The sequence below is a fragment of the Molothrus aeneus genome, chromosome 6 (assembly GCF_037042795.1).
Source record: "Molothrus aeneus isolate 106 chromosome 6, BPBGC_Maene_1.0, whole genome shotgun sequence".
Classification (NCBI taxonomy): Eukaryota; Metazoa; Chordata; class Aves; order Passeriformes; family Icteridae; genus Molothrus; species Molothrus aeneus.
The window spans coordinates 16,929,487-16,952,936 of record NC_089651.1 but is presented as its reverse complement, the minus strand read 5'-3'; the positions used below and the strand labels follow the sequence as shown (position 1 = coordinate 16,952,936).

Genomic DNA, 23,450 nt, shown 5'->3' with positions numbered 1-23,450 from the left:
ATATATAGATCTATTTTGCTCTGTTACAAAGGTTCCCACACTAGAATAAACAAACCTTCTGTGATTCTATGCCTGCTGAGATTCCTATGGATGTGTAATGTGAAAGCAAACTTCAGCCTATTATGTAGACTTAAAGACATATTTCTCTTACCTGATCTTTATCAATTTTTTTACCAATTTTATTTTCATCAAATATAACCAGTATAAATTATAATGATGTGAATACAATCACCTAATTTTATTATCTATGATATTCAAAGATGAGCAGGAAATGGAAAATGCTTAAACTCTGTCCCACGTTACTTCTTTGCACATCACTAGCAGTCAAGCACAAAGTTAAATGAGAAAAGAATTAAAAGCTTAAAGTTGAAAGAAACTGCATACACTGAAGCAACTTCTAGCTATGGTGGGGTTGCCCAGAACCCTCTGCTCCAAAGCCAGTAATCTCTTGGGGTTCTTTGTGAACTCTTCTCACCTATTGTATAAGGAAAAAGGGGGCCTAACTTAGGGCAAACTCCATAGGCAGTTCTGCTTTGACTGAGAAATTCTCTAGACACCTAAAGTGCTCATTCTCATAATCCAGGTAAGGACTGAGATATTAGTCATTTCATCACTTAAATCCTGTGAGGATTTAGACTTGGCAGGTTAAAGGTACCTATTAGTCAATCTGTTACAAGCACAGTTATCACATCCTGACTGCATTCAGTCCTTCACAAAATAAAGTTGTAGCCCTTCAACTTTTACAGGAAATGCCTGATATATTTACTTATAAAATCCAAGACCTCAGAACGTCAAACCAGGAGGTAGGTCAGGGTCAGTCTTTTTCTAGGAATCAAAGCATTCCAAAGAATACTTGTCATCTCTCAAAAGTCTTTGATTCTGGTGTTGAAGCAAGAACCCTTGGTCAAATAGCTTTATAGCATGATGCTTAAGGTTTTCTGCAGAGAAGATGTGATTTTGAACAATCTTTGAGTAGATGGGTAGAACAGGAAACCTGGTTCATCAGGTTACTTCTGGGTTACTGCTCAGGCTATGGCCCTTGTATTGTCCCTCAGAGGTACCTCCTTGAGCCCAGTTGTAAGGCAAATCTAGATCCGTGATGGAGGCTTCCCATCTGCTCCCTGAGAAAAGGCCCTATGCTTAGACACTAGAGAAACTGTCATAAATATCTGCAGCCATTATTGGATGAAGCTTGAAGCCCCTTGATTCTTTTAACCACTTCCATGCCTTTTCTTATAACCTACACAACAATTTTAATAAATTATTTGCCTGCATTTTGTGAATTCCTCCTGAATTGTTTCACATTACAATTAGGAAATAAGGGGTGTTATCCATTCATTAGAATATCTTGCAGTGAATTTTGAGAGAAACACAGAAAGCAGATAAATGTTATTTGGATTACAATATGTTGTAAAGCATATTACAAAATATATATGTTATTTGGATTAGAAACTTTGAGTATTTGCAATAGAACGTTTCTTTCTATAATTGCAATTTAGCTTTCTTGAGGAGCCTGTTTCATTTTCTCTGATGAGATAAAGGAGACTCTCCCCTTTGTTTTATGGAGTTGTATCTGGGTCCTTTGATCCTAGCTAAATGCTTTGCTTTAAAGGTTCAGGATATTATTCTTAATATGCTTTTCACATTTTTTTTCACAGAAAGTCAGATTGGAATCCAAATAGGAAGTCAGTTCTCTGGGGGTCTTCTACAGAACCAGAATGGTACATTTATTTATACTGTATATTTGTATTTATTTGCTACAGCCATACTGAATAATAAAAATGCCGTAAAAAAGAAAACCTCCTTAGCGTATTTCCAGTGGTTCCAGATGAAAAGAAATGTGAATTAATATCTCTCTCTCTCTAAGAAGAGCAGTTACTAAGTACACACACATTACACAGTATTTGTATAATCATAGTTAACTAAGAAAATAGATGTGTTTGCAGAGGCAGTGTGCATATCTGCATGAACATGTACATATAAAATCAAAGTGATGTTTGATGCCTTTTAAAAAAAGGAAGTGAGACCACTTTGGCCTGCTGTGAAATCAGTGGCCGATGTTGGGAAACCAAGAAGGCAGCCCATCCTCGCTGACTTTTACCATGTAATGATTTGCGTCTGTCCTGCATAACCAATGTGTGGCCATTTTGAAGAGTTTTCAGCCCCTTAACAGAAAATATAAAACAGAGAAAAGGGGATAATTAAGGTTTTTATTGCCTCCTTAGAAAGAGGAGGTGTAATGAAAAGGAAACTATGCTTTTGTAGCAGTGAGAAGCTAATTTAGTACAGCTTAGCCCTTTGTATTGTTCCATGTCTCTGAAGAATTCCAATATTCTAATGAAGCATAGTTTCATAAAAGGGTCAAAGTTACCATGTAAAAAATGCAGATCATCACAGCTGAAGGCAATTCCTTATGACTTAAGTATCCTGAGTTCAAATTTTACTATCTACTTTTAACCTGTGTAAAATAAAACAGTCTTAACATTGTTTCCTTGGGTCTGGCATATTAACTTTCTAGTCCTTCCTGGGTCTATCCTACATGCAAATTTAGGTATTGTTATGCTAGTTTTTGATTTCTTTCTTATTTCTTTTCTAGCTTCTTTCGGAATTTCATCTAGCTTCAACATCTTCCCACCACTGCTGACAAATGTAGCAATAACATGTAAGTAAAGGAAACTAAGTGTATTCAGTAAGTGTTCAGTTTTAGGGGGTATAGACAGAAGACTTTAATATAAATGGGGAAAGGCACTGACAAAGGAAGCCATGGGTAATTCAGAGGAGAAACACGGTGATTAGAAATAAACTGTTTTCTTAGCTGAAGTGAAGGCGGCTAATTAGGCTCTAGCTGAGCGTAACTGTAACCATTTGTAGGGTATATGAGTAATAGATATCAATGATGAGTAAATACACAGCTCTATGGTGGTTAGATAGAAAACAACAAATGGAGCCAGGCAGGCAAAAAACATTCCGTGAGAAAATGAAGCTTTGGACAAGTTGATTTTCCCCATGTGGTGGCTGGGGATTTTAAGTCATTTTTAACAGCCAGTCTTAATTCACAGCTGCTAATCCTGCTCACAATGGCCGTGTGTGCAGCACATGGGGCAACTTCCACTTCAAGACCTTCGACGGGGACATATTCACCTTCCCTGGGCTCTGTAATTACGTTTTTGCCTCCCACTGCAACGCTCCCTATGAGGATTTCAACATCCAGATTAGGCGTGAAGTGGTGGCAAACACTCCGACAATCAACCGCATCACCATGAAACTCGAAGGTGTCGTTGCCGAACTAACAAAAGATGCTGTCATGGTCGATGGCAACAGGTAAGTTCACTCGCAACACTCCTTAGGTATCCACAGGCTTTTTTTTCCCAATCTTGCCAAGTACTTCGGTGTGCCTGGAGGGGCGGGGGGGGGAAGCATTATGTGTTCTTTAATAGATCTGACAATTTTACCAAAATAAATAACGAATAAAATGCTATTAATTCCTGTCACAGAAAATAAATCCTTCCCTTAAGGATTGCCTCAAAAATAAAATTTGCATGAAATGTTCTGAGAAGCTGGATCCGCATTTAGATCCATATTTGATAATATTCGACCACCTTATTTTGTAATTGCTTTTCTTTCCCCAAAATACACTATTTTAGAATTCCTACAGATGGCAGATACGACAAGATTTTCCCTTCTTATCAAACATTTGGATCAGAAGCTAACTAGCATTCTTTCTGCCTTTTCCCAGAGTTCAACTGCCATATAGTCAATCTGGTATTACGATAGAGAAGAGCAGCATTTATGTGAAAGTTGGCAGCAAAATCGGTGTTGTGTTATTGTGGAATGAAAAGGACAGCATTCTGGTAAGAACTGCTCCTGGACCTGTTTGTCCCTTCAGAGAACAGAGCTAACCTTTGATTAGGCCTGGCTCTACCTGTTTAGGGGGTTGCTACTGCCTTCTTATCTCTCACTGTTGAGCAATTCTTTCTTAGTAAAGATAGGCTTGTATCCAGGTAGTTCTAAGGAAAATTACATGGATTTATACCTGTGGATGGTAGGCATCTGCTTAAAACAGGATAAAAAAATCACTTTCATTGTATCATTAGCTATTGGTATTATTATAGGGCCTAATTACCCCTTCAAAGATATATTTTTAGCTGAATTTCCTATGCCTTCATTTTTTTCTGTGGATTTGCTTTTCTTCCTGAAGAATCAATAGAAAGTGGCTAAGAATAGTATAGATAGTACAGTGAAATTTGAAGTCTGTGTCAATCTAAGTTGAGTCTTTATTCTATCCTTCATGTTTTAAATAAAATTCCACAGATCTGACTAGAAATACTAAGAGACAGCAGGTACAACTGTTTTCTCTGGTTTTGCATATACTTTAGAATATTTATACTAACTTCTATCAACTTACTATTCATCATTTTAGCTGGAATTGAATGAGAAATATGCCAATCAGACTTGTGGACTTTGTGGTGACTTCAATGGCTTTCCCATATACAATGAGTTCATTTCAAACAGTAAGTGTTTTAAATTAAAAAAAAAAGGTTTACGTGATCTCCAACAAGCTGACATCATCAGCATTCCTCTTTCCCATCCTGCCAAATGGTTTACCCATAAGATATGATTCAATCTCTATTTAAAAGTATATAGTAGAAAGATCAGATTATGTAAATTAATGCTCTGAGTGTAAATATAGTACTGGGGCTAACAACTGATGGCATATCTCTTGCTTGGCACAGTTGTAAACCATGCTGGTAAAAGTAATCAGGAAACTCCATAAAAATGAGCAGATTTGCATTTATAAGATAATTAAATATAGAAATATATTCAGTAAAACAAAAGGCAATTATATTTTCCAGACAGTACATTTCTAGTTTCATTTTTGTCTCACAATCAGTATATCCACATTTCCCTGTTGATTTGCATAATCTTTGGAAGATCTTATCTTTTTAACTATTCCCAGCCTGAACATTTTCTTAAACCTTGTCTTACAACAATCTCCATTGTCCAAATTCCAGTTTAGATCTTTTTTTTTCCTCTGCCCTGAGTAGGGTCAATATAATCTGAAAAGGGTTTGTTATTTTTCTGGGAAAAACCTTAGTGTGCATGTAATAGGCTGAGAATTGTTTTCCAATGTTTCCTTTTTCCAGGGTCCTGTACAAAGTAAATTGAGGTAGTGATGTAGTGCTTCCTTTGGAAGGGGTGATGATCACATTTGAAGGCTTAAGGGAGCTAACTGTCTTGGCCAGCATTGACCCCAATCCTTGAGAGAAAAAAAAATATAACAGGCAGTTGCTTGAACAAAAACCTCTGATCTGCATTATTAAACTTCTTTTCTACAGATATTAAGATGACAGCCTTGCAATTTGGGAATCTGCAGAAAATGGATGGGCCAACAGAACACTGTGAAGACTCCACTTCTATCCCAACATATAACTGCTCTGATAATCTTGTAAGGATCTTTTGACTATCCTTTTATTTTTCTTTCAAATTTATCTGTTCCCTTCTACAACTTTATACGGGTCAATAGGAGAAGTCCTCAGGCAACAACAACTTAAAGAGATCTATAAGACTATGTTACATAATAATTACAAAAAATAACAGTACCGACCCCCCCTCAACTTCTTTCTGTTTACTGAGACTTGTCTATTTTTTTCCTCCAAAGGATGACATATGTGAGAAAACATTGACCAGCTCTGCATTTGCAGACTGTAATGACCTAGTTGATGTTAAAGACTACATTAAGACTTGCCAAGATGACTTGTGCCGCTCTGAAGAATCTAAAAACAGCTCATGCATCTGTGACACCTTTGCTGAGTACTCCCGGCAGTGTGCTCATGCTGGTGGGCAGCCCCTGGACTGGAGAACTTCTAAACTGTGCCGTGAGTATCACTGGAGACAGCCTTACTTCATGCTCAGTAACTCACCAACAACAAGCTCTCAAATAACGCTGAGGGTGCAGGAGGAATTAAAGCCTGGTCAAGATTGAATCCTTTAGAAAATTCTGATGTATAAGTTCCAGCATGAAGACTTCAGCAAAACAGCTAAGGATCTTAATGCAAACTGAATTAAACACTACCAAAACACTAACATGGATAGTCTAATGAGAGTCAAAGTGTAATTTAATGAACCAGTACAGTGAAGGAAGCAAATAAAGGAGAAACAAGAAAGAAGAATGAGGCATACATACTTACTTGCTTGTATTCCTGATTCTTTTCCTTATGATGGCTCTAGCATTCATTGTTCTTAATTAACTGATTGGATCTTCACAGGTGTATGTCTGACTAATCACCTGTTTATCTCCTCTTGCTTGATAGTGATGAATTTGTATTGATTAAACATATACTTGATTATGGGGTAGCTGTTGATACTGTCACCAGCTCCAAAACAAAAGCCCATGAGGTGCTGTTTGTCCTTCTGATGGTATCTCAAAATGCAAATATACTAAAGCTTTAGGAATTTAAGTCTTACATTTCACTAGCAGTACAGGTGTTCACTGGGAAGGGAGCCTTCAATAAAAACAGACCTTGCTGGCTTTCTGAAGTTATTACCTTGCTGTCCACAGAAATCCAGTCATTGAGCCAGTTCAGCACCAGAGTCATGGAATGCACATCTCAACTGTAAAATAGGGATTGAGGTAGTTAAACTTGCAAATTTTGAGAGCTATAGTCAATTGCAGTTTGGTGTGTTGTTTTTTTTTTTTAATCTAGCTTTAAAACTTAAATGGATATAAAGGTATAGACAACTAGAAATACTTTTGACTGAAAAAAAAATAAAACTCTCTTCCTTTAAATTTCAGCCAAGAATTGTCCTTACAACATGCAGTACCAGGAGTGCAACTCCCCCTGTACTGATACCTGCACGAATCCTGAACGATCTCTATTTTGTGAAGAACACTGTATTGATGGCTGTTTCTGCCCCCCAGGCAAGTCCTTAAGTACTCACATCTCTGATCTCAAAGAACAAGAGCTTACCTGTAGGTCCCATGGGATTTAAGCCTCGTATAGTTGTATTTTTCACAGCTGCCAGTGACAAGCATTTGTCGTGTGTCAGCTGAGAAAATATGTCTGAATTATTGCCAATACATGTGCAATATGCAGAAAGCAGGATAAAAGAACAGCAAAGAGATCAAGACCAATCTTTCAACCAGCCACTTATGCTGGTTGAAAGTCTCTCTTTCAGACCAAGAGTTTAGGAATTTAGGAATACAAAGGTTGAATCCTTCCCTCAGCAAACTGACAGTCCTGCTGTCCTTAGCATTGGTGTGTCCACTCACAACTGCAGGTCTCTTGCTAAGAAAATATTTAGGATTTGTAACAAATAAAATGGTGTGTAGGAAATGCCTCTTTAATTGATCAAGGCTTTGTCTTTTTTTCTTTTTTTTTAATCTAGGAACTGTATTTGATGACATCAACAATTCTGGCTGCATTCCCCAGCAGGAGTGCTCCTGTATTTACAATGGCAAAACCTATGCTACAGGAGCTTCTTTTTCAGAACCATGCCAGACCTGGTAACCTTTGTTTCTTTTCTAACTCACTGTTTCCTCTCATATATTTAATGGGTTTAATAGTTTATTATGTGCAATCACATCATTGGTAATTGATATGTGTATTTAACTGGCTGCTACATTTCCAAAGCACCCCTAAAGAATATTATTTGTTTTATTTAGCAACAGCCACAACTAGCTTTGCACTCTATCTCATGGTGATCAAAGCAAGGATTTACAATGTTTAAACTTCTCACCAGTCAATTAAAATGCTTCCTCTTTGTTTATTTTGTTCAAACATTTGGAATTCTCTGAGGGGAATGAAGCTGCAGTCATTAATGTATTTGCAAATATTTATTTTCTCTGGAGAAAGCAAGGGATGACACAATACAAGCTCAATGTCTCAATTATTAACCCTGTACCTGTGCTCTACCACATCACCTTGGAAAATAGACATAGTCTGCTTCAGGAGCAGATGTGGAGTTACCTTTTCTTATTTGTTAGTTTATGATACATTTGTATTACAAAAAAAACCCCAAAACCACCCAGGAGATATTTTAACTTGATATTGTGCTTTATGTTACCTGAAAAAATCCACACAATTATTTATCCAAAACCTGTTTTGGAGAGTTCACCTGTCCAAAGAAGAAAATAATTAGATAAGCAAGGAGAATGGTTACCAGAGAAATTGATTTTAATACGTTGCATCGCAAGTTCACTGTGTTTTTGAAACTCTTAAACCTGTGTGTCAAACCATAGCTTGAAGGGAAAAGCAATAGCAAAGCAGCTGCACCTAACAGCACTGTATGTTCCTCTTGTTCTGGATTCCACTGTTACTGATTTCACCTAACTTTATTCTTCCAGTACCTGTAATGGAGGCCAGTGGAGCTGCCAAGACAAGTCCTGCCCAGGAACGTGCTCTGTAGTGGGAGGTTCCCACATTTCAACCTATGATAAGAAGCACTATGATCACCATGGAGACTGCACCTACGTCCTCTCTAAGGTGGGACTCAGAAGACGCTTCTAGGTCATAAAGCCTCATAGATTTATAGAAAGAAAACATGGTCTCTATCTACACTTATGAAGCTTAGCACTTCTGACATACAGACATTAAATTCCCTGTCACTTAGCCAGATGTTTGCTACGATGCCATTTCACTGATAATAATTAGATAATTATTAGGATGTCATGCAACTGTGTGTGGTGCTCACTGGAAAATTTCCAGTTCTGTGAGAGAGTAATTGCAGAGCACTGGCTTTTTAAGAATTTGCCTAGTGTGCAACCTTCAGTACAACTAATCCAGCTCTCTTACTGGGTTGCATAATTTTTGCCATGTTACTCTATTATATGGTATTTGGCCAAATGGTACAACTCTAAAAATTACAGTAACTGTTCTTAAAAATAAAGATTATAAAACAGCCTTTTTTTCATTTTCATGGAGTTTAAATACAGAAAAACACTTCAAGTTAATTGATGCATTTCACTTAGCTTTTAAATTTTTTTAAACATTTAAAAATAACTCAAAAGAAATAGAAAACTTGGAAATTATTATAATTAAAATTTTTAATTACAGACATGGGTAGGTGAAATGTTTTGATGTTTTAGGGGCTTTTTCTGTTTGTTGTTTGCTTTCCTTTTTCCCCATCTGCACTATTCAGTAAATGGAAATCAAATGTATGTTACTGTTCACCTAAAACATATTTTATCACAAATTTTTGTTTAGCATTGATAACAGCTACAGAAAAATGGGAGTTACAATAGAATTGAATAAAACATTAGAAGTTGTCATGAATAAAACTACCAAATATGAATATGGATCTCCATCTTGACATCTGTATGGATACAATCAATAAAATCCAGATTCTACATTTCTTGTTCCTAATAATTCAAACAGGGAAAAATTGAATCTTCAGCCAAAGCAGCTCTGGGATTTGTTACAGTCTATATCTTGTCCAGAAAAAGAAATACTTTTTCAGAATTGAGAGAAAATTTTATAGGGAAAACTTTTTTGCAAATTTTACAGGGAAAACTTCCTGTAATTAGTCTTCAGTGAAATAAGTTGACTTTTTTTCTTTCAGGACTGTCAAGATGAAAAATTTACCATCCTGGCAGAACTACGCAAGTGTGGCCTGACTGACACTGAGACCTGCCTAAAGTCAGTGACCCTCAACATGAATAAAGGACAAACTGTAAGAATGAAAATAAGCACAATAAAAATATGGGGAGAAAAGAAACTAGGGCTTAATCAGTCAGGCAGCTGCATTTCTTTGTCAGATTTTCAGCATATGTATGATGAGTAGGTGATATTTTTAATCAAATGAAAAGAAGTGGATTTTGTTATGAAAATCAGACCAGCCCTAAATTTGGCTTTGTGGAATTTCATTAAGAAACATATTGTACTCACAAAGCAGAAAAAAGCTATTGTCTCTGCCAATTAGATGGGAAAAGACCATAAGCTTCAAGGTTAGTAATTATGATTACAAAAGTTAGTGATGTAATTAATCACGAAGATGCGTTCAAAGAAAATAAGAAGATGTAATCCCCTAAAAAGCCAAGAAAGTATCTTTAAAAGTAATTCTTTTCTGGCAGGGAAAATTAGTAAAGTGTACAAAGTAGAAATAAGGGGGAGGTGAAATCACAAAGATCTACCTTTTTATTGAATACTGGTTTAATTAATATCACTGGGGTCCTCCTCATTATTACTCTTTGGACTATAGTTATTTTTCACACATGGTTGGCATGCTGGAAGGCCAGCCTGGGCTACATCCAAGGCAGTGTGGCCAGCAGGGTGAGGAAGGGGATTCTTCCCCTTTGCCTTGCTCTGGGAAGGCTCCCCTGGAGTGCTGCATCCAGCTCTGGGATCCCCGAGCATAAGGAGAACATGGACCTGTGGGAACAGGTCCAGAGGAGGCCACAGATGAACACATGGGAGCGCCTTTCCTATCAGGAAAGATTTGAGAGAGTTGGGGTTCAGCCTGCAGAAGGGAAAGCTCTGGAGAGACTTTTAGTCCCTAAAATGAGAGCCTTTCTGTCCCCAAAATGGGCCTAGAAGAAAGCTGGAGGGGGACTTTTACTAGGGCAGAAGTTCCTATGACAAGGAGGAATGGCTTCAAACTGAAAGAGGGCAGGTTTAGATTAGATATTGGGAAGAAATTCTTTACCATGAGGGTGGTGAAACACTGGGACTGGTTGCTGAGAGAATCTGTGGATGTGCCATCCCTGTAAGTGTTCCAGCCAGATTGGATGGGGCTTTGAGCAACCTGGCCTAGTGGAAGGTGTCCCACGGCAGGAGGGTTGGAGCTGGATGACCTTTAATAGTCACTCCCAGGCTAAACCATTCTATAATTCACAGAGTTGCCTTTTGTTCCCCTTCCTTATCAGATCGTGGAGGTCAAACCTGATGGTGGTGTGTTTGTGAACTCCATCTACACTCAGCTGCCCATGTCAGCAGGTAGTTTTTTCCTCTAACAGTAAATTACACGATTGCTTTAGAAGTAAAGTGGGATGTTTGGCATCATGCTAGACAAACACAGGCAAGGGTTCAAACAGTAGCAAACAGAATTCACAGTCTTCTGATTTGATTACTCTCAGATTTACTTCCTTCTCACTGCACAAAAGTGAAGGCAGAAGACATCTCTTTACCTCTTTTACCTCTTTTTTTGTTCCTACCCCTCTGCTCACACTTGCTTAGAAATAAATTTTATTTTTGTTTCAATAACTAAGGATTCCACATGGTATCTCTGACCTCCAGATCTTTATTTCACTTCTGAATTTGCAAAAAAATGCAATAGAAATTAAGAAAGAGCAGCATTGTGTTTTCAGCATTTGGCCTTGCTCAGAAAGTGACAGTTTTGTTTCTGATGTGTAGCTAATGTCACCATGTTCAGACCTTCCTCATTCTTCATGATCATGGACACAAGCTTTGGCGTCCAGGTTGAAGTGCAGTTCACACCCGTGATGCAAGTGTTTGTGCGTCTGGATGCTTCTTTCAAAAACCAGACTTGTGGTGAGTGAATGAAATAAAGGACTCCTTGATCAATGTCTTTTTTCGTAGCCAGAGCAGTATAAACTTTTCACTGCTTTTCAACAGGTCTCTGTGGAAATTTCAATAACATCCAAACTGACGACTTCAAGGTCATAAGTGGAATAATTGAAGGAACAGCATCAGCATTTGCTAATACATGGAAAACTCAGGCTTCATGCCCTAATATCCAGCAGAGTTTTGAGAATCCTTGTGCACTCAGCATTGATAATGGTGAGTGCTTCTTAAAACTTCTTCTGGTTTGTTTTTTTTCTTTTTGCTCATCTCTAAGGAAAACACATCTGTTGGAAAGCAAAGATTAAAAAATAAAGACCTAAATATTTGATAAAAACCTACATCTGAAATCAGAAACAAATATTCAAAATGAATGCACTGAAGATAAGTAAGGATGTAAAAAAAGAGTGACAGAAGCATAAGTGAAGCAAACTGCAAGGACACTGAAAATAGAGTAGATGTTCAAGCTGACAGCTTGGTGTCAGAGAAGTGGATTACTGGAGCATCTTTGGAAACCTTTAATTCATCTCCTTCAGCAAGTCCTGTTCTTTGGTTTTAGGAACCATGAGCCACAAGCTGAGTGAAAAGAGAAAAAAAAAGATAGGAGAAGAAGAGATTTAATGGAATGTCAGAACTGTCTGCACAGGCCAGGGCAAGCATGGGTTTATGACTAATGAAGTACAAAGAGTAATGTGCATTTTTATTGTTTCTTCATTTCACAGAAAAATACGCTCAGCATTGGTGTGGACTGCTCACTGACAGCACAGGACCTTTTGCTGCTTGTCACTATGCAGTGAATCCCGCTGTTTACCACACGGTACCTCGCCCTACTGCTTTTCCCTTTGGAAACAATAGAAATAGGGGCTGTTCCAGACGTGTCTTAGGCAATGCCTGTATCCCCATTGCTGTGCTGCAGTTTCTCCTTCTTTCAACATGTGTTTGTCTTTGTGTTGTAACATTACTTTATTCCGGTTGTCAGTTTTGGCTTCAAGATCCTGACTTGTTTGCTGATGAAAAGGCGGCTATTTACTCCCAGATGGTTTTACACATAAGCCAGATAGTATATTTAAAGGCATGTCAAATGCTTGTTTGAATATCAGTCAATTTTTACCTTATCAGCCTGGCATCTCATTAATAACTGCTTGGAACAGAAAGCCCATTACCTAATTACCATCACTCTGCTAACAAAGTGTTGCAAACCACTCTTCTCACTAGGAGTTACTCAGGTGTTGACACTGGTGAAATGGGATGTCTGGACTGCATGTTGTGAATAGAGCTTTGGATGCTATTGTGCAGCATATCCACCAAAAAGTTTCCGAGGACCAAGAAGCTGCAAAATGTGTATAACAGAATTTAAGACCACTATTTCCTAATTATAACTGCAGTAATTGACTCAATTTTCATTACGTGCATTTTCCCCCGCCAGGAACCTTAGACAAAGACTGGAAAGTGGTAAAGCTGTGTTACTGTTGTCTATGAGTGAGCATATCTGAAGAAAGATTAAGAAATAAGACTTGAAAGATAAAGTTCACTGGTTTTTTAAAGACTGACAATATTTCCAGTGCTGAGACCTTATTTTTCTCTCCATTCTTAGAACTGCATGTTTGACACATGTAACTGTGAAAATAGCGAGGACTGTCTGTGTGCAGCTCTGTCTGCCTATGTGAGAGCTTGTGCTGCAAAAGGAATCCAGCTGCAGGGATGGAGGACTGATGTCTGCAGTAAGTACTCTCCTCATTTCCTAAGAACACACATCAATAAAAATTGCTGATCAGAGATTATTTTCTACTCATTTCTAGATAAATCAGTAAGTGATAAGGAAGGGATTTTGTTAAGTGCACTCCTGGAAGTAATTCTCTGCTGTCCCCTTAGAATCAATCCATTGCTGGCAAGAGTGAATATGAATAGAAGGGAGATGTGGTTTGATTATGAAAGGGACTGTTTTTATGGAAGTGCCTCCACCTGTTTCTGTGCAACTTAGAGTTTCACTACACTTTACAAGTATCACAAGTTGTTGCAGAGATAATGTGTTGTATTAGAATAACAGTACTAGTAATACTGACCAGAACACTTGCAGATTCATGTCTTTGAAGATGCATGCTGGCTTCTTGTCTCATTCCTCAAGAGGTTTAGGCATCTTGGCATTGAATGGCAGCAGCAAGTGGAGGTTTCCTTCTGAACTTCCATTTGAAAAAATCTTTTCTTCTTTGCACGCATTATCTACTCCACACATACAATAGCTTTTCAGATCAAACTCTGAAATTATTCAGAAATGCATATACATGAAATATGCAACATAAGCAGAGGTATATTGTTTACATGTTTTTTCTACTGCCTATGATTTTTCTTTTTTCACATGAGAATATACCATCTGCAACTAACAATCTATTTTATTTTCCTCTCTCAAGCAAAATACACCACCTCATGTCCCAAATCCCTGAGCTACAGCTATACCATCTCTTCCTGTCAACCCACCTGCCGCTCTCTGAGTGAGCCTGATGTCACATGCAACATTAAGTTTGTCCCAGTTGATGGCTGCACCTGTGTAAATGGAACCTACATGGATGAGAGTGGCAAATGTGTGCCGGCTAATGAGTGCCCCTGCTACTACAAAGGATCTCCTATACCATTTGGAGAAGTGGTCCATGAAAATGGGCGTGTATGGTAAGTAATCTTTTTTAAAACATTCAAATAACATGTATGTTCTCATTAAAGTCTGGAACGTGTAAGATGGTTTCACCCTGAATTTCAAAAGAATGCTCTCTCTTCAATTTCTTCAAGTTTTTTTAACTTTATTTTCCAATTTACAAATGGTATATATTCCCCTGAGTTGCAGGATGAGGACAGAGGGCAGAATGGAGCCCTACAATGAAAAGTGAAATGGTTAATGACCTGTTATACCATTTAAATACACACAGTTCTATGGGCCCAGATGGGGTCCACCCAAGGGCACTGAGGGAGCTGGTGGAAGTGTTCACAGAGGCACTTTCAATCATTTGTCAGCAATCTGGTTAACCTTGGAGGTCCTGGTTGACTGGAGGTCAGCAAATGTGATGCCCATTTACAGGGTGGGCCAGAAGAAGGATCTGGTGAACTACAGCCCTGTCAGCCTGACCTTGGTGCCAGGGAAGGACACAGAGCAGATTGTCTTGGGTGGCACATACAGGGCAAACAGGGGATCGGGCCCAGCCAGCATGGGTTTGGGAAAGGCAGCTGCTACTTAACCTACCTAATCTTCTTATATGACAAGGTGACCTGCTTAACAAGGTGGATGAGGAAAGGCTGTGAATATTGTCTGCCTGGACTTTTGTAAAGCTTTTGACATTAGGGAAGAGATTGTCCCCCTGTATTTGGTCCTGGTGACCTGTACCTCGAATCCTGTGTTCAGTTTTGAGTCTCTTACAACAAGAAAGGCATTTTGATGCTGGACTATGTTTAGAGAAGGACAGCAGAGCTGGTCTGGAGCACAGGTATTATGAAGAACAGCTGAAGGACCTGAGGTTGTTTAACCTGGAGAAAAAGAGGCTCAGCGAAGACACTCACCATCTATAAAACTGCCTAAAAGGAGGTTGTGGTGAGGTGTGGGTCAGCCTCTTCTCCCAAGTACCAAGTGACAGGATGGAAGGAAGTGGCCTCAAGTTGCACTGGGGCTTGTTTTGATTGGATGTTAAGAAAAATTTTGTACTGAAATGGTTGTCAAGCACTGGAACATGTTGCCCAGGGAAGTGGTTGAGTCACTATCCCTGCAATTATTTAAAAGCCATGGAGATATGGCACTTAGGGACATGGTTTAGTGGTGGACTTGGCAGTGCTGGGTTAATGGTTGGACTTGAGGATCTCAAGGGTCTTTTCCATCCTAAAGGTTTCTATGATTCTGTAATATTTCTAGATTGACAGGGCAATTGTACTTTGGAGCATTTTTTATTTAATTCCATAATCTTTCAAGCATAAAATTACAACAACAGCAACAAGAGGAGAGCTTATGATAATGTAAGTAACGAGCAATGACATATATGCATTACAACCTATGAATTTTCCTGCTAAGCAACAATGGATATCATATGAAAGCAGCATGTGTAGTGGTATTGAGAGAAATTCTTTCCCAAGACTGCAAAACAGGTTTTTAGAATTCCTTTGAAAATTCTGAAACTTGTCAAGGGATAAGTAGCTCTCAATCTCAATATTTGGTTTGAGAGGAGATAATAAAATAGATTGTTTTCCCCTCTCTCACAGCACTTGTGTCCAGGGAAGATTGAATTGCATTGGAGCACCAAATCCAACTTCAGGTAAAAATAATCTTCCACTTATTTTTTTCTCTTTACCAGGTCTTGCACAGAATAGTTCATAGAATTGATTCTTCTTAATAGATTTTTAATAGAAGAATTTCTCACTTAGTCATAGTGCTACAGTTGTCATAAAAGCAGGAGTGAACTAGATTACTCATAAAACCTCTTTTTACAGAAAGACTTTTTGTTCTGATATATTTTGTGGGGTTTTTTTGGGGGAGGAATCCAGTACTCTGTAGTGAATCTCATCAGCAGGTTGAATAGTGACAACAATCTCAGCTAACTGAAATAGGGAATTTCCAAAGAACTTATAGATGGTTTAAATGGCTACAGCTGTGAAATAAACCCTGTGCCACTTCTTCCCTCCCTCTAGTCTGTGAATCTCCCATGGTCTACTTTGACTGTAAAAACAACACAGCAGGAGCAACTGGAGCAGAATGTCAAAAAAGTTGCCAGACTCTGGATATGCAGTGTGTAAGTATGTCATGGCCCAATTAAATGGTGCTTCCAGGTTTGTCTATGCTCTTCCTGCTGAAGTAATTATCTATTGGATCTACTCCAGACCTACAACACAGATACATTATTCTTGTAGCAGAAGCCCTGAAATGATGTTATGAAGCATTAACAATGGAACCCTTGGATCAAAATATAATAAGTAATATCCAAATTAATTCTTAAGATTAGTGTCTTTCTTTCTTCTACAGGTAACAGTAACTAGTAGTGAAAAATCTAGAGTTCTACTGCTTATTTGCCTTCTGTAGGAAAGGCTAAAAATTGGCTAGGAGAAATGATTGTTTCTCATACCATGCTGCATCTAATCATGTTACTCCACTTAAGTTCTTGGTAGCCACATGCCATTTCATGAGTAAGTACCACATGAGATAAATAAATTTCAATATAACTCAGCCAAACTGAAAAAAATATTACTTGTCTTTCTTTTAAAAGTCCATTCAGTCACAAATCATCCATTACAAAGTGCAAGAGCCAATGTGTTTTAAATTTCACAGGTTCCAACAGAACAATCAGGATTGGTATACATAAAAAAATTTTTCTTTGACAGATTTATATTTTATTAAATCTATGGCTAATAACCTTTTTGTTCCATTACCCTTTAATTACTTTATAGTTCTCTCCTATTTAAGTTGGGCAGCAATAAGACCATATAAGGCACCTTTAATGATAACTTAATCTTCCTTTTTCTAATGTGATCATTTCACTCTAAAATTATGTTTTTATTTTCTCTTTTCCAGTATAGCTCACAATGTACATCTGGCTGCATATGCCCAGATGGGCTTGTGTTAGATGGGAATGGTGGTTGTATTCCTGAAGAGGAATGTCCATGTATTCACAATGAAGCCATGTATCAGCCTGGGGAAAAGATCAACTTCGACTGTAACACCTGGTAAGTATATCTGCAGAAGTAGCATTCCTGGTTCCATCACTTGCTTTTCTAAACACCTTTTATAGTAAAAGAACAGGGAAAGATTTGGATTCCAAATCTAATCAGTTGATGGATTTTAGATCTTTTAGTTTTGGGTTACGCAGTATGAGAAGTTTGCCTTCTGATATCTGTCAGATGGCCAAAGCACAGAATGGGAGGAAACCTTTAGGACTACAGGGTTCATTAAGTATCTAGTTTTGCAGTTAAGGTATTCAGGTAGCAGAACAGAATTTTCTTTAATTCTTTACATGAAAAATGTAAAGGACTATTTTATTTCCAGAAAAAATATAGCATTTGGCAGGGATGGATTGCCAAACAAATATTGATTGTTCAGATATGTCTACACAAAAGAGTAAGTTGTTTTATTATTAAAATATTTAATTCTTTTTTTTTTCCTAGTGTATGCAAGAATAGGAAGTGGGAATGTACCAAAGATCAATGTCTGGGCACTTGTGCTGTTTATGGAGATGGTCATTATAACACCTTTGATGACAAAAGATTCAGCTTCAATGGAAACTGTGAATACACACTAGTCCAGGTACGGATAGCTAGCAGTAGCAAATGAGGGGTAATCTTGATCCTATCTGTAAAAATAATATATTTTTAAATGTTATTCTCTACCCAGGACCACTGTGGAAAAAGTGGCACAGTCAACGGGACCTTCAGGGTTGCCACTGAAAATGTTCCCTGTGGCAACACTGGGACAACTTGCTCAAAGTCTATCAAAGTTTTCTTAGAGGTAAGAAGGTTTTGCACATAGAGCAGTTTTCCTTTGTACCTGCTAAGGCTTAGGAGAAGCCTAGATTTCTATTGCTTCAAAGAAATTGGAAAATATTTTAAAAAGCAATTCAACTATTAAATTAGGTTTACATCAGATTCAAGTGAAATATTTGATAGATCTTCCTACCTTTCTATGTTTTTGACTTCCCACACTATTTTACATCATCCTTGGGAAAAGTAAAGATCTAAAGGCAGAAATTTAGCCTATTGAGTCAGAAGATTATTGTATGCAATGTAGTTTCTCCATGACAGTCAAAAGACACTTTTTTAACCTACGCCATTTAATATCTTCCAGGAACCTGAGATTTGAATTAGATTGCTTTGATTCATTGCATTTTGATTATTTGTTTTCATGATATAAACTATTTATTCATAGTACTCTTAAAAGCAGAAAAAAACATGTTTGAGAGCACAGCTGCAGCTACTGACTCATTTCTCCTTACCTTTTCCTCCTGTTTCAGAGCTATGAGCTGATCCTTGGTGAAGAGCGTGTCAGTGTCGTAAAGAGAGGACAGAATGATGAGGTGCCATACACAGTCCGCTATATGGGGATGTACCTGGTAATTGAGACCAAAAGTGGGCTGATCCTCATGTGGGACAAGAAAACCAGCATCTTCATCAAGCTCAGCCCTCGTTTCAAGGTGCGGAACTAGCAGTTCAATGGCAATTTACTGTCCAGCTTTGACTGGGTGTGAATCTTGTTGAGACCCTGCCAAGATCCCAAATAGTGATGGTCTCCAGCATTCCTGCCGTTCATCCCACATTGCTTTCCATTCCTCTGGTACCTCAGGATGCCATGCCATCATCCTGCTGCCATTCTGAGCTTGGAAGGTAGCTTCCAGTGCCTATTTGGCCTGATAGAACTTGAGTTGGCAAAACACTATTTTGCACTTGACTTTGTTGAAATTACAAACTGAACATTGTTACAGGTTATCAGACTTATTAAAATTACATACCTACCTGTGTATAAATCAACTGAATAGGCTTGATCTTGAAAATAATCCATTGTTTCCAGTTCTCATTGACACACAAATTATCACACTTCAAGAACAAAGAAGTGTATAATGAGTGAAAGCCTCTTTTATGCCACCAAATATTTGTCAAGCATACAACTACACAGATGATAAGGAAAATTAATTCCAATTTTCATACTCCTCTTAGCTTATGATATATAAGCACTAAAAACTGTAGTAAATACAGAATTTTCTATCTTACTGCATACCACTATGATATTTAAATTAGGTATTTAAATGAAGCATAATTTAGAACCAACTTCTTTCAGTACTATAGGTTCTTTCCCTGCATCACTCACCAGCACTTTTAAAAATAGTAGTAATATGGAAAGTATGCACCTTAGTTTCATAGAAAAAGCATGTATTGTAGCCTCTCACAGTTGTACAAATCCATACATTCGGAATGAGTGATATTTCTGGATGCACAAGGAGAATGTAATTTCTTTATATACCAGTGAGCAGACTTAATGGTAAAGACTCAATTAATAGATTAGGTGGCTGAACTGTTAGTACTTAATAGTTAGAAGGTTGTTTTTATATGTATAGCTATTCTACAAAACAAGGCTTAAATAAAAAGCTTAATCAGCTATGAGTCCTCACTTCCTTGTTAAAAATATACCTCAAAGACAGAAGGTTATGACGACAAAATTTGTTTTATTGTTCATATTTAAAAGAAAAAAGTTAAGAACAGTATCCTTCTAGCTGTAGTGGTCATATTCTGTTCCTCTATTCCAGAGTATGAAGATGTTTAGGACTGATAGAATGGAATGCCACTATTCTAAGAGATGGATTTCAAGTATTCTTTCAGTCTCAGATTTTGTTTCAAGTTTTCTCACATGCATTATTCTTTTATTAACGTCTTTTGCAGGGCCAGGTCTGTGGTCTCTGTGGAAATTATGATGGCAACAGCGTCAATGACTTTACTACGAGGAGTCAATCTGTAGTAGAGAATGTCCTAGAGTTTGGAAACAGCTGGAAAGTATCCTCTACGTGCCCTGATGCTGCCAGTGTCAAGGACCCATGTTCTACCAACCCTTATCGGAAGTCCTGGTCAGAGAAGCAGTGTAGCATCATCAACAGCAATGTCTTTGCTGCCTGTCACTCTCAGGTATTACCAGGGCAGATGTTTACTGCGGGAAAACTAAGCCTGTGGGTTGTTGAAGGTACTATTCTCGTAGGTTTTAACATGCATGCCTTGTTTATTAATATGTTTCACGTCAAATTGTGCCAGGAAAACTCCAGTCTGAATCGCCCTCAATGGGAGAAATTTATAGTTCCTACTTCTAATAAATAAAAAGACAATTAAAAAGAAAAATAACAACAAAATAATAATAATTTCATAATTACTATGAATTTCCTTGCAGCCTGACTTGAATAAAAATTCTCATATACCAGGTAGAGAAGGCAAGCTCAATGAAATAATAACACAGAAATGAAGTATCAGCATAGCCTTTACCTGACACTAAGTACATAACAAATGTTGTCAGGTAACTGTGCAGTTGCCTAATTTTTTTTTGAAAATTAATCTAATCTTACACCAGGATACAAGTCTAGGTTTCTAAAAATCTGGCAATACATGATTTGGATGTATCATTTGGCATCACCTCAGGTGTCTTACAGTGTTTAACAAAAGAAAAAGAAATTACCAATGTAGGCCTTTCCTCTGGGATATACAATTGTAAGAAAACTACTCTAGCAAAGGTAAGAAATCACTTAGAAGGCATGATGCATAATATTATATTTCTGTTTAATAACAGGTTGAACCAGCAAAATATTACCAAGCATGTGTGACAGATGCTTGTGCCTGTGACACTGGAGGAGACTGTGATTGCTTTTGTACAGCAGTAGCTGCCTATGCTCAAGCATGCAGTGAAGTTGGTGTATGCGTAGCCTGGAGAAGCCCAACAATTTGTCGTAAGTTTTATGTCATAAACCTTTCTCAAAGTGCAGCTAAGTGTACAGTATCTTACATATGTGCATTAATATCTATCTCACTGTGTCAATTTTTCATGCTTAAGCTATTTGATCTTTTTTTTCTTTCCCTGAATATGTTCAACTTTCTGTTTCTCCTCAGCACTGTTCTGTGATTACTACAATCAGCAAGGAGAATGTGAATGGCACTATAAGCCTTGCGGTGCTTCCTGTATGAAAACCTGTAAGAACCCAAGTGGAAAATGTCTCAATGACCTGCCAGGTTTAGAAGGTAAAAATGGCTGCAAGTACCTCCTAGTGGGTACATATTGCTATATTTTAAACTGTCTTTGATGAAGTATATTTCCTCCATCAACTGCATTTGCACAATTGAATTTTCTCTAGTATCATTATATCCACATGAATGGAAGCAGATTATGGAAACTGGAGTAAGAAGATCTCTAGGACTAAGTTCTTATGGATGGGTTCTGCTGGTGCTAGTAACTCTGCATTTCTTCCTAGAGCTATTCCAAAACATAAAGTAGAAACATGATGACAATTAAAAACAAGACCTGCAAATGCAGTTGGTGCAAATAAAACCTTTGCTGACTGTATCTCATTGTTACCTTTTCCACCTTCAGGCTGCTACCCTAACTGCCCACCAGACAAGCCATATTTTCATGAGGATCAAATGAAGTGTGTTAGTCTCTGTGACTGTTATGATGATGAAGATGGAAAGATATATCAGCGAGATGAATGTAGTATATGGTAAGACTTAACATACCAATCTCATACAAGGAAAAGTGATCAAAACTCAAGGGGGAAGTTGTATGTTCCTGTTACATGCAAGATCAGTTCGTGCTACCTGTGATGAAATAATGTCTTACGATCTAATGCCAGTTTTCCTACTACATTAATAAGAAGGTTTTACATGATTTTATATTTTAATGAATTTATTTGTATGGATTATATTGTAAATCCTCAGCATTAAGATGCAGCAAGAACAAGAAGTCCTTTATGACTAGGCTATCTTTATTTCACATTCCTGTGGCAGGAAAAATGTTGTGCCATGAGTAAAGATATTTATTAGTGTCCTGCTTCCGAGGATTTTGCAACGTACTTGCATCATTTGAGCATATAGACTCACCCTTTTAGCCTTCTATTTTAGTACAAAAATACTGCAAATGCAAGAAAAGTGATACGAAGGAAAAAAGGAAAGTCTTCCTTAAGACTTCTACCCATAATTTTGCATAATATTTAACTTCACTTCTATTTATATGTTTGGGTTTAATATAAAGGAAGATTTTGGAAAATAATGGCCAAAAAGGAGCCAAAATGAACAAAAAGCTCTAGGAATAAACACAAAGTGCCTTACCTTTTGATGCCAGTATCTGTCAGAAAGATGACTAATAAAATTACATCACAATCACAAAATATATGGGGTTTTATGCTTTCTGTTTCAGTGAGTGCACATCAGAAGGTTTACAGTGCAAGTTCGATGATAAAGGTAAGACAGCTAAGAAAAATTATTTAGAAAAGAAGTATTGGATACTATCTTTTCATAGATGTCTGAACTGACAATAAACTTCTGAATTACAGCCTGCAACTGCATTTATGAAGGGAATAGCTATAAATATGGTGAACTCATCTACAACACCACAGATGGAACTGGATGGTGTTTCAGCGCAACATGCGATGTCAATGGAACAATAAGCAGAAACATCTTTAAATGTGGCATTTTTACAACAACCCCATTTACATTTACCACAAGTCAGGCCACAACCACTGCTTCAGGTACGCCTAAATAATAATCTTTAAAATAATTCAGAAATCTCTGTAAGTGACTAAAAATTACCTGAAAGGCAGGACCTTTTCATCAGTTAACGGTATATAATTTTACTTGAAACTATTGACTTCTACTGGAGCCGCTAATTCACCTGGCAGCTTTAGTTGAAAAAGAATAGTTAAGGATGTAGAAATGAGTACGCCATTTCTTACAAACTCAGTTTCCTCTGTTTTACCATGGTGATCCTTGGGGAAAAATTAATAGAGCTTATTAATCACTGCAACCTTGAGAATCTTCTAATTTCCTTGCAAAAACCCCCAGCAGTTCTGGACCAACTTCTGAAAACATGAAAGACAGTTGCTGCCATTTCCTAAATTAGTGGGCACATAAGAAATTTATTTTGAGGGAGTCTTTAAACTATTTATAACCATTCTTTGGAACCTTTCCTAATTCTGTTTAGTACCCAAATCAACAATTTCCTTCTACTCCTGGAGTACACTGCTATATTATTCCTGCTGTTAATTAATTACAATGACCAAATTCTGAATAATTGTGAGAAACATATCCACAAAATTTTACTACAGCAAGAACTAAATATTCGAATTTAAGTCTTCTATTAACTAACATTCATATTGAGAAAGTAATATCTGTTCCACATGGTTATCTTCATAATGCCAGGAATATGAAGTCTTATTAAAATACATAGAAAATACCTAT

At 37.5% G+C, this 23,450-nt stretch overlaps 1 protein-coding gene across 1 annotated transcript in view; it reads left to right on the top strand.

Moving 5' to 3' along the window:
* The first annotated feature begins 1,032 nt into the window (after positions 1-1,032).
* The window catches only part of LOC136558207 (mucin-5AC-like), a 35,858-nt gene continuing 13,440 nt past the window's right edge, over positions 1,033-23,450 (top strand). The window contains exons 1-30 of the mRNA XM_066552528.1: positions 1,033-1,057; positions 1,659-1,721; positions 2,597-2,662; positions 3,060-3,321; positions 3,737-3,851; positions 4,421-4,511; positions 5,337-5,446; positions 5,660-5,876; positions 6,794-6,919; positions 7,387-7,504; positions 8,345-8,483; positions 9,559-9,669; positions 10,862-10,931; positions 11,349-11,486; positions 11,571-11,735; positions 12,239-12,333; positions 13,111-13,237; positions 13,925-14,180; positions 15,750-15,802; positions 16,176-16,276; positions 17,053-17,204; positions 17,643-17,781; positions 17,869-17,982; positions 18,485-18,664; positions 19,905-20,144; positions 20,794-20,950; positions 21,111-21,239; positions 21,589-21,715; positions 22,411-22,454; positions 22,547-22,751. Coding sequence (XP_066408625.1) covers positions 1,033-1,057; positions 1,659-1,721; positions 2,597-2,662; positions 3,060-3,321; positions 3,737-3,851; positions 4,421-4,511; positions 5,337-5,446; positions 5,660-5,876; positions 6,794-6,919; positions 7,387-7,504; positions 8,345-8,483; positions 9,559-9,669; positions 10,862-10,931; positions 11,349-11,486; positions 11,571-11,735; positions 12,239-12,333; positions 13,111-13,237; positions 13,925-14,180; positions 15,750-15,802; positions 16,176-16,276; positions 17,053-17,204; positions 17,643-17,781; positions 17,869-17,982; positions 18,485-18,664; positions 19,905-20,144; positions 20,794-20,950; positions 21,111-21,239; positions 21,589-21,715; positions 22,411-22,454; positions 22,547-22,751 — 3,935 coding nt within the window. The remainder of the gene's footprint in view (positions 1,058-1,658; positions 1,722-2,596; positions 2,663-3,059; positions 3,322-3,736; positions 3,852-4,420; positions 4,512-5,336; positions 5,447-5,659; positions 5,877-6,793; positions 6,920-7,386; positions 7,505-8,344; positions 8,484-9,558; positions 9,670-10,861; positions 10,932-11,348; positions 11,487-11,570; positions 11,736-12,238; positions 12,334-13,110; positions 13,238-13,924; positions 14,181-15,749; positions 15,803-16,175; positions 16,277-17,052; positions 17,205-17,642; positions 17,782-17,868; positions 17,983-18,484; positions 18,665-19,904; positions 20,145-20,793; positions 20,951-21,110; positions 21,240-21,588; positions 21,716-22,410; positions 22,455-22,546; positions 22,752-23,450) is intronic.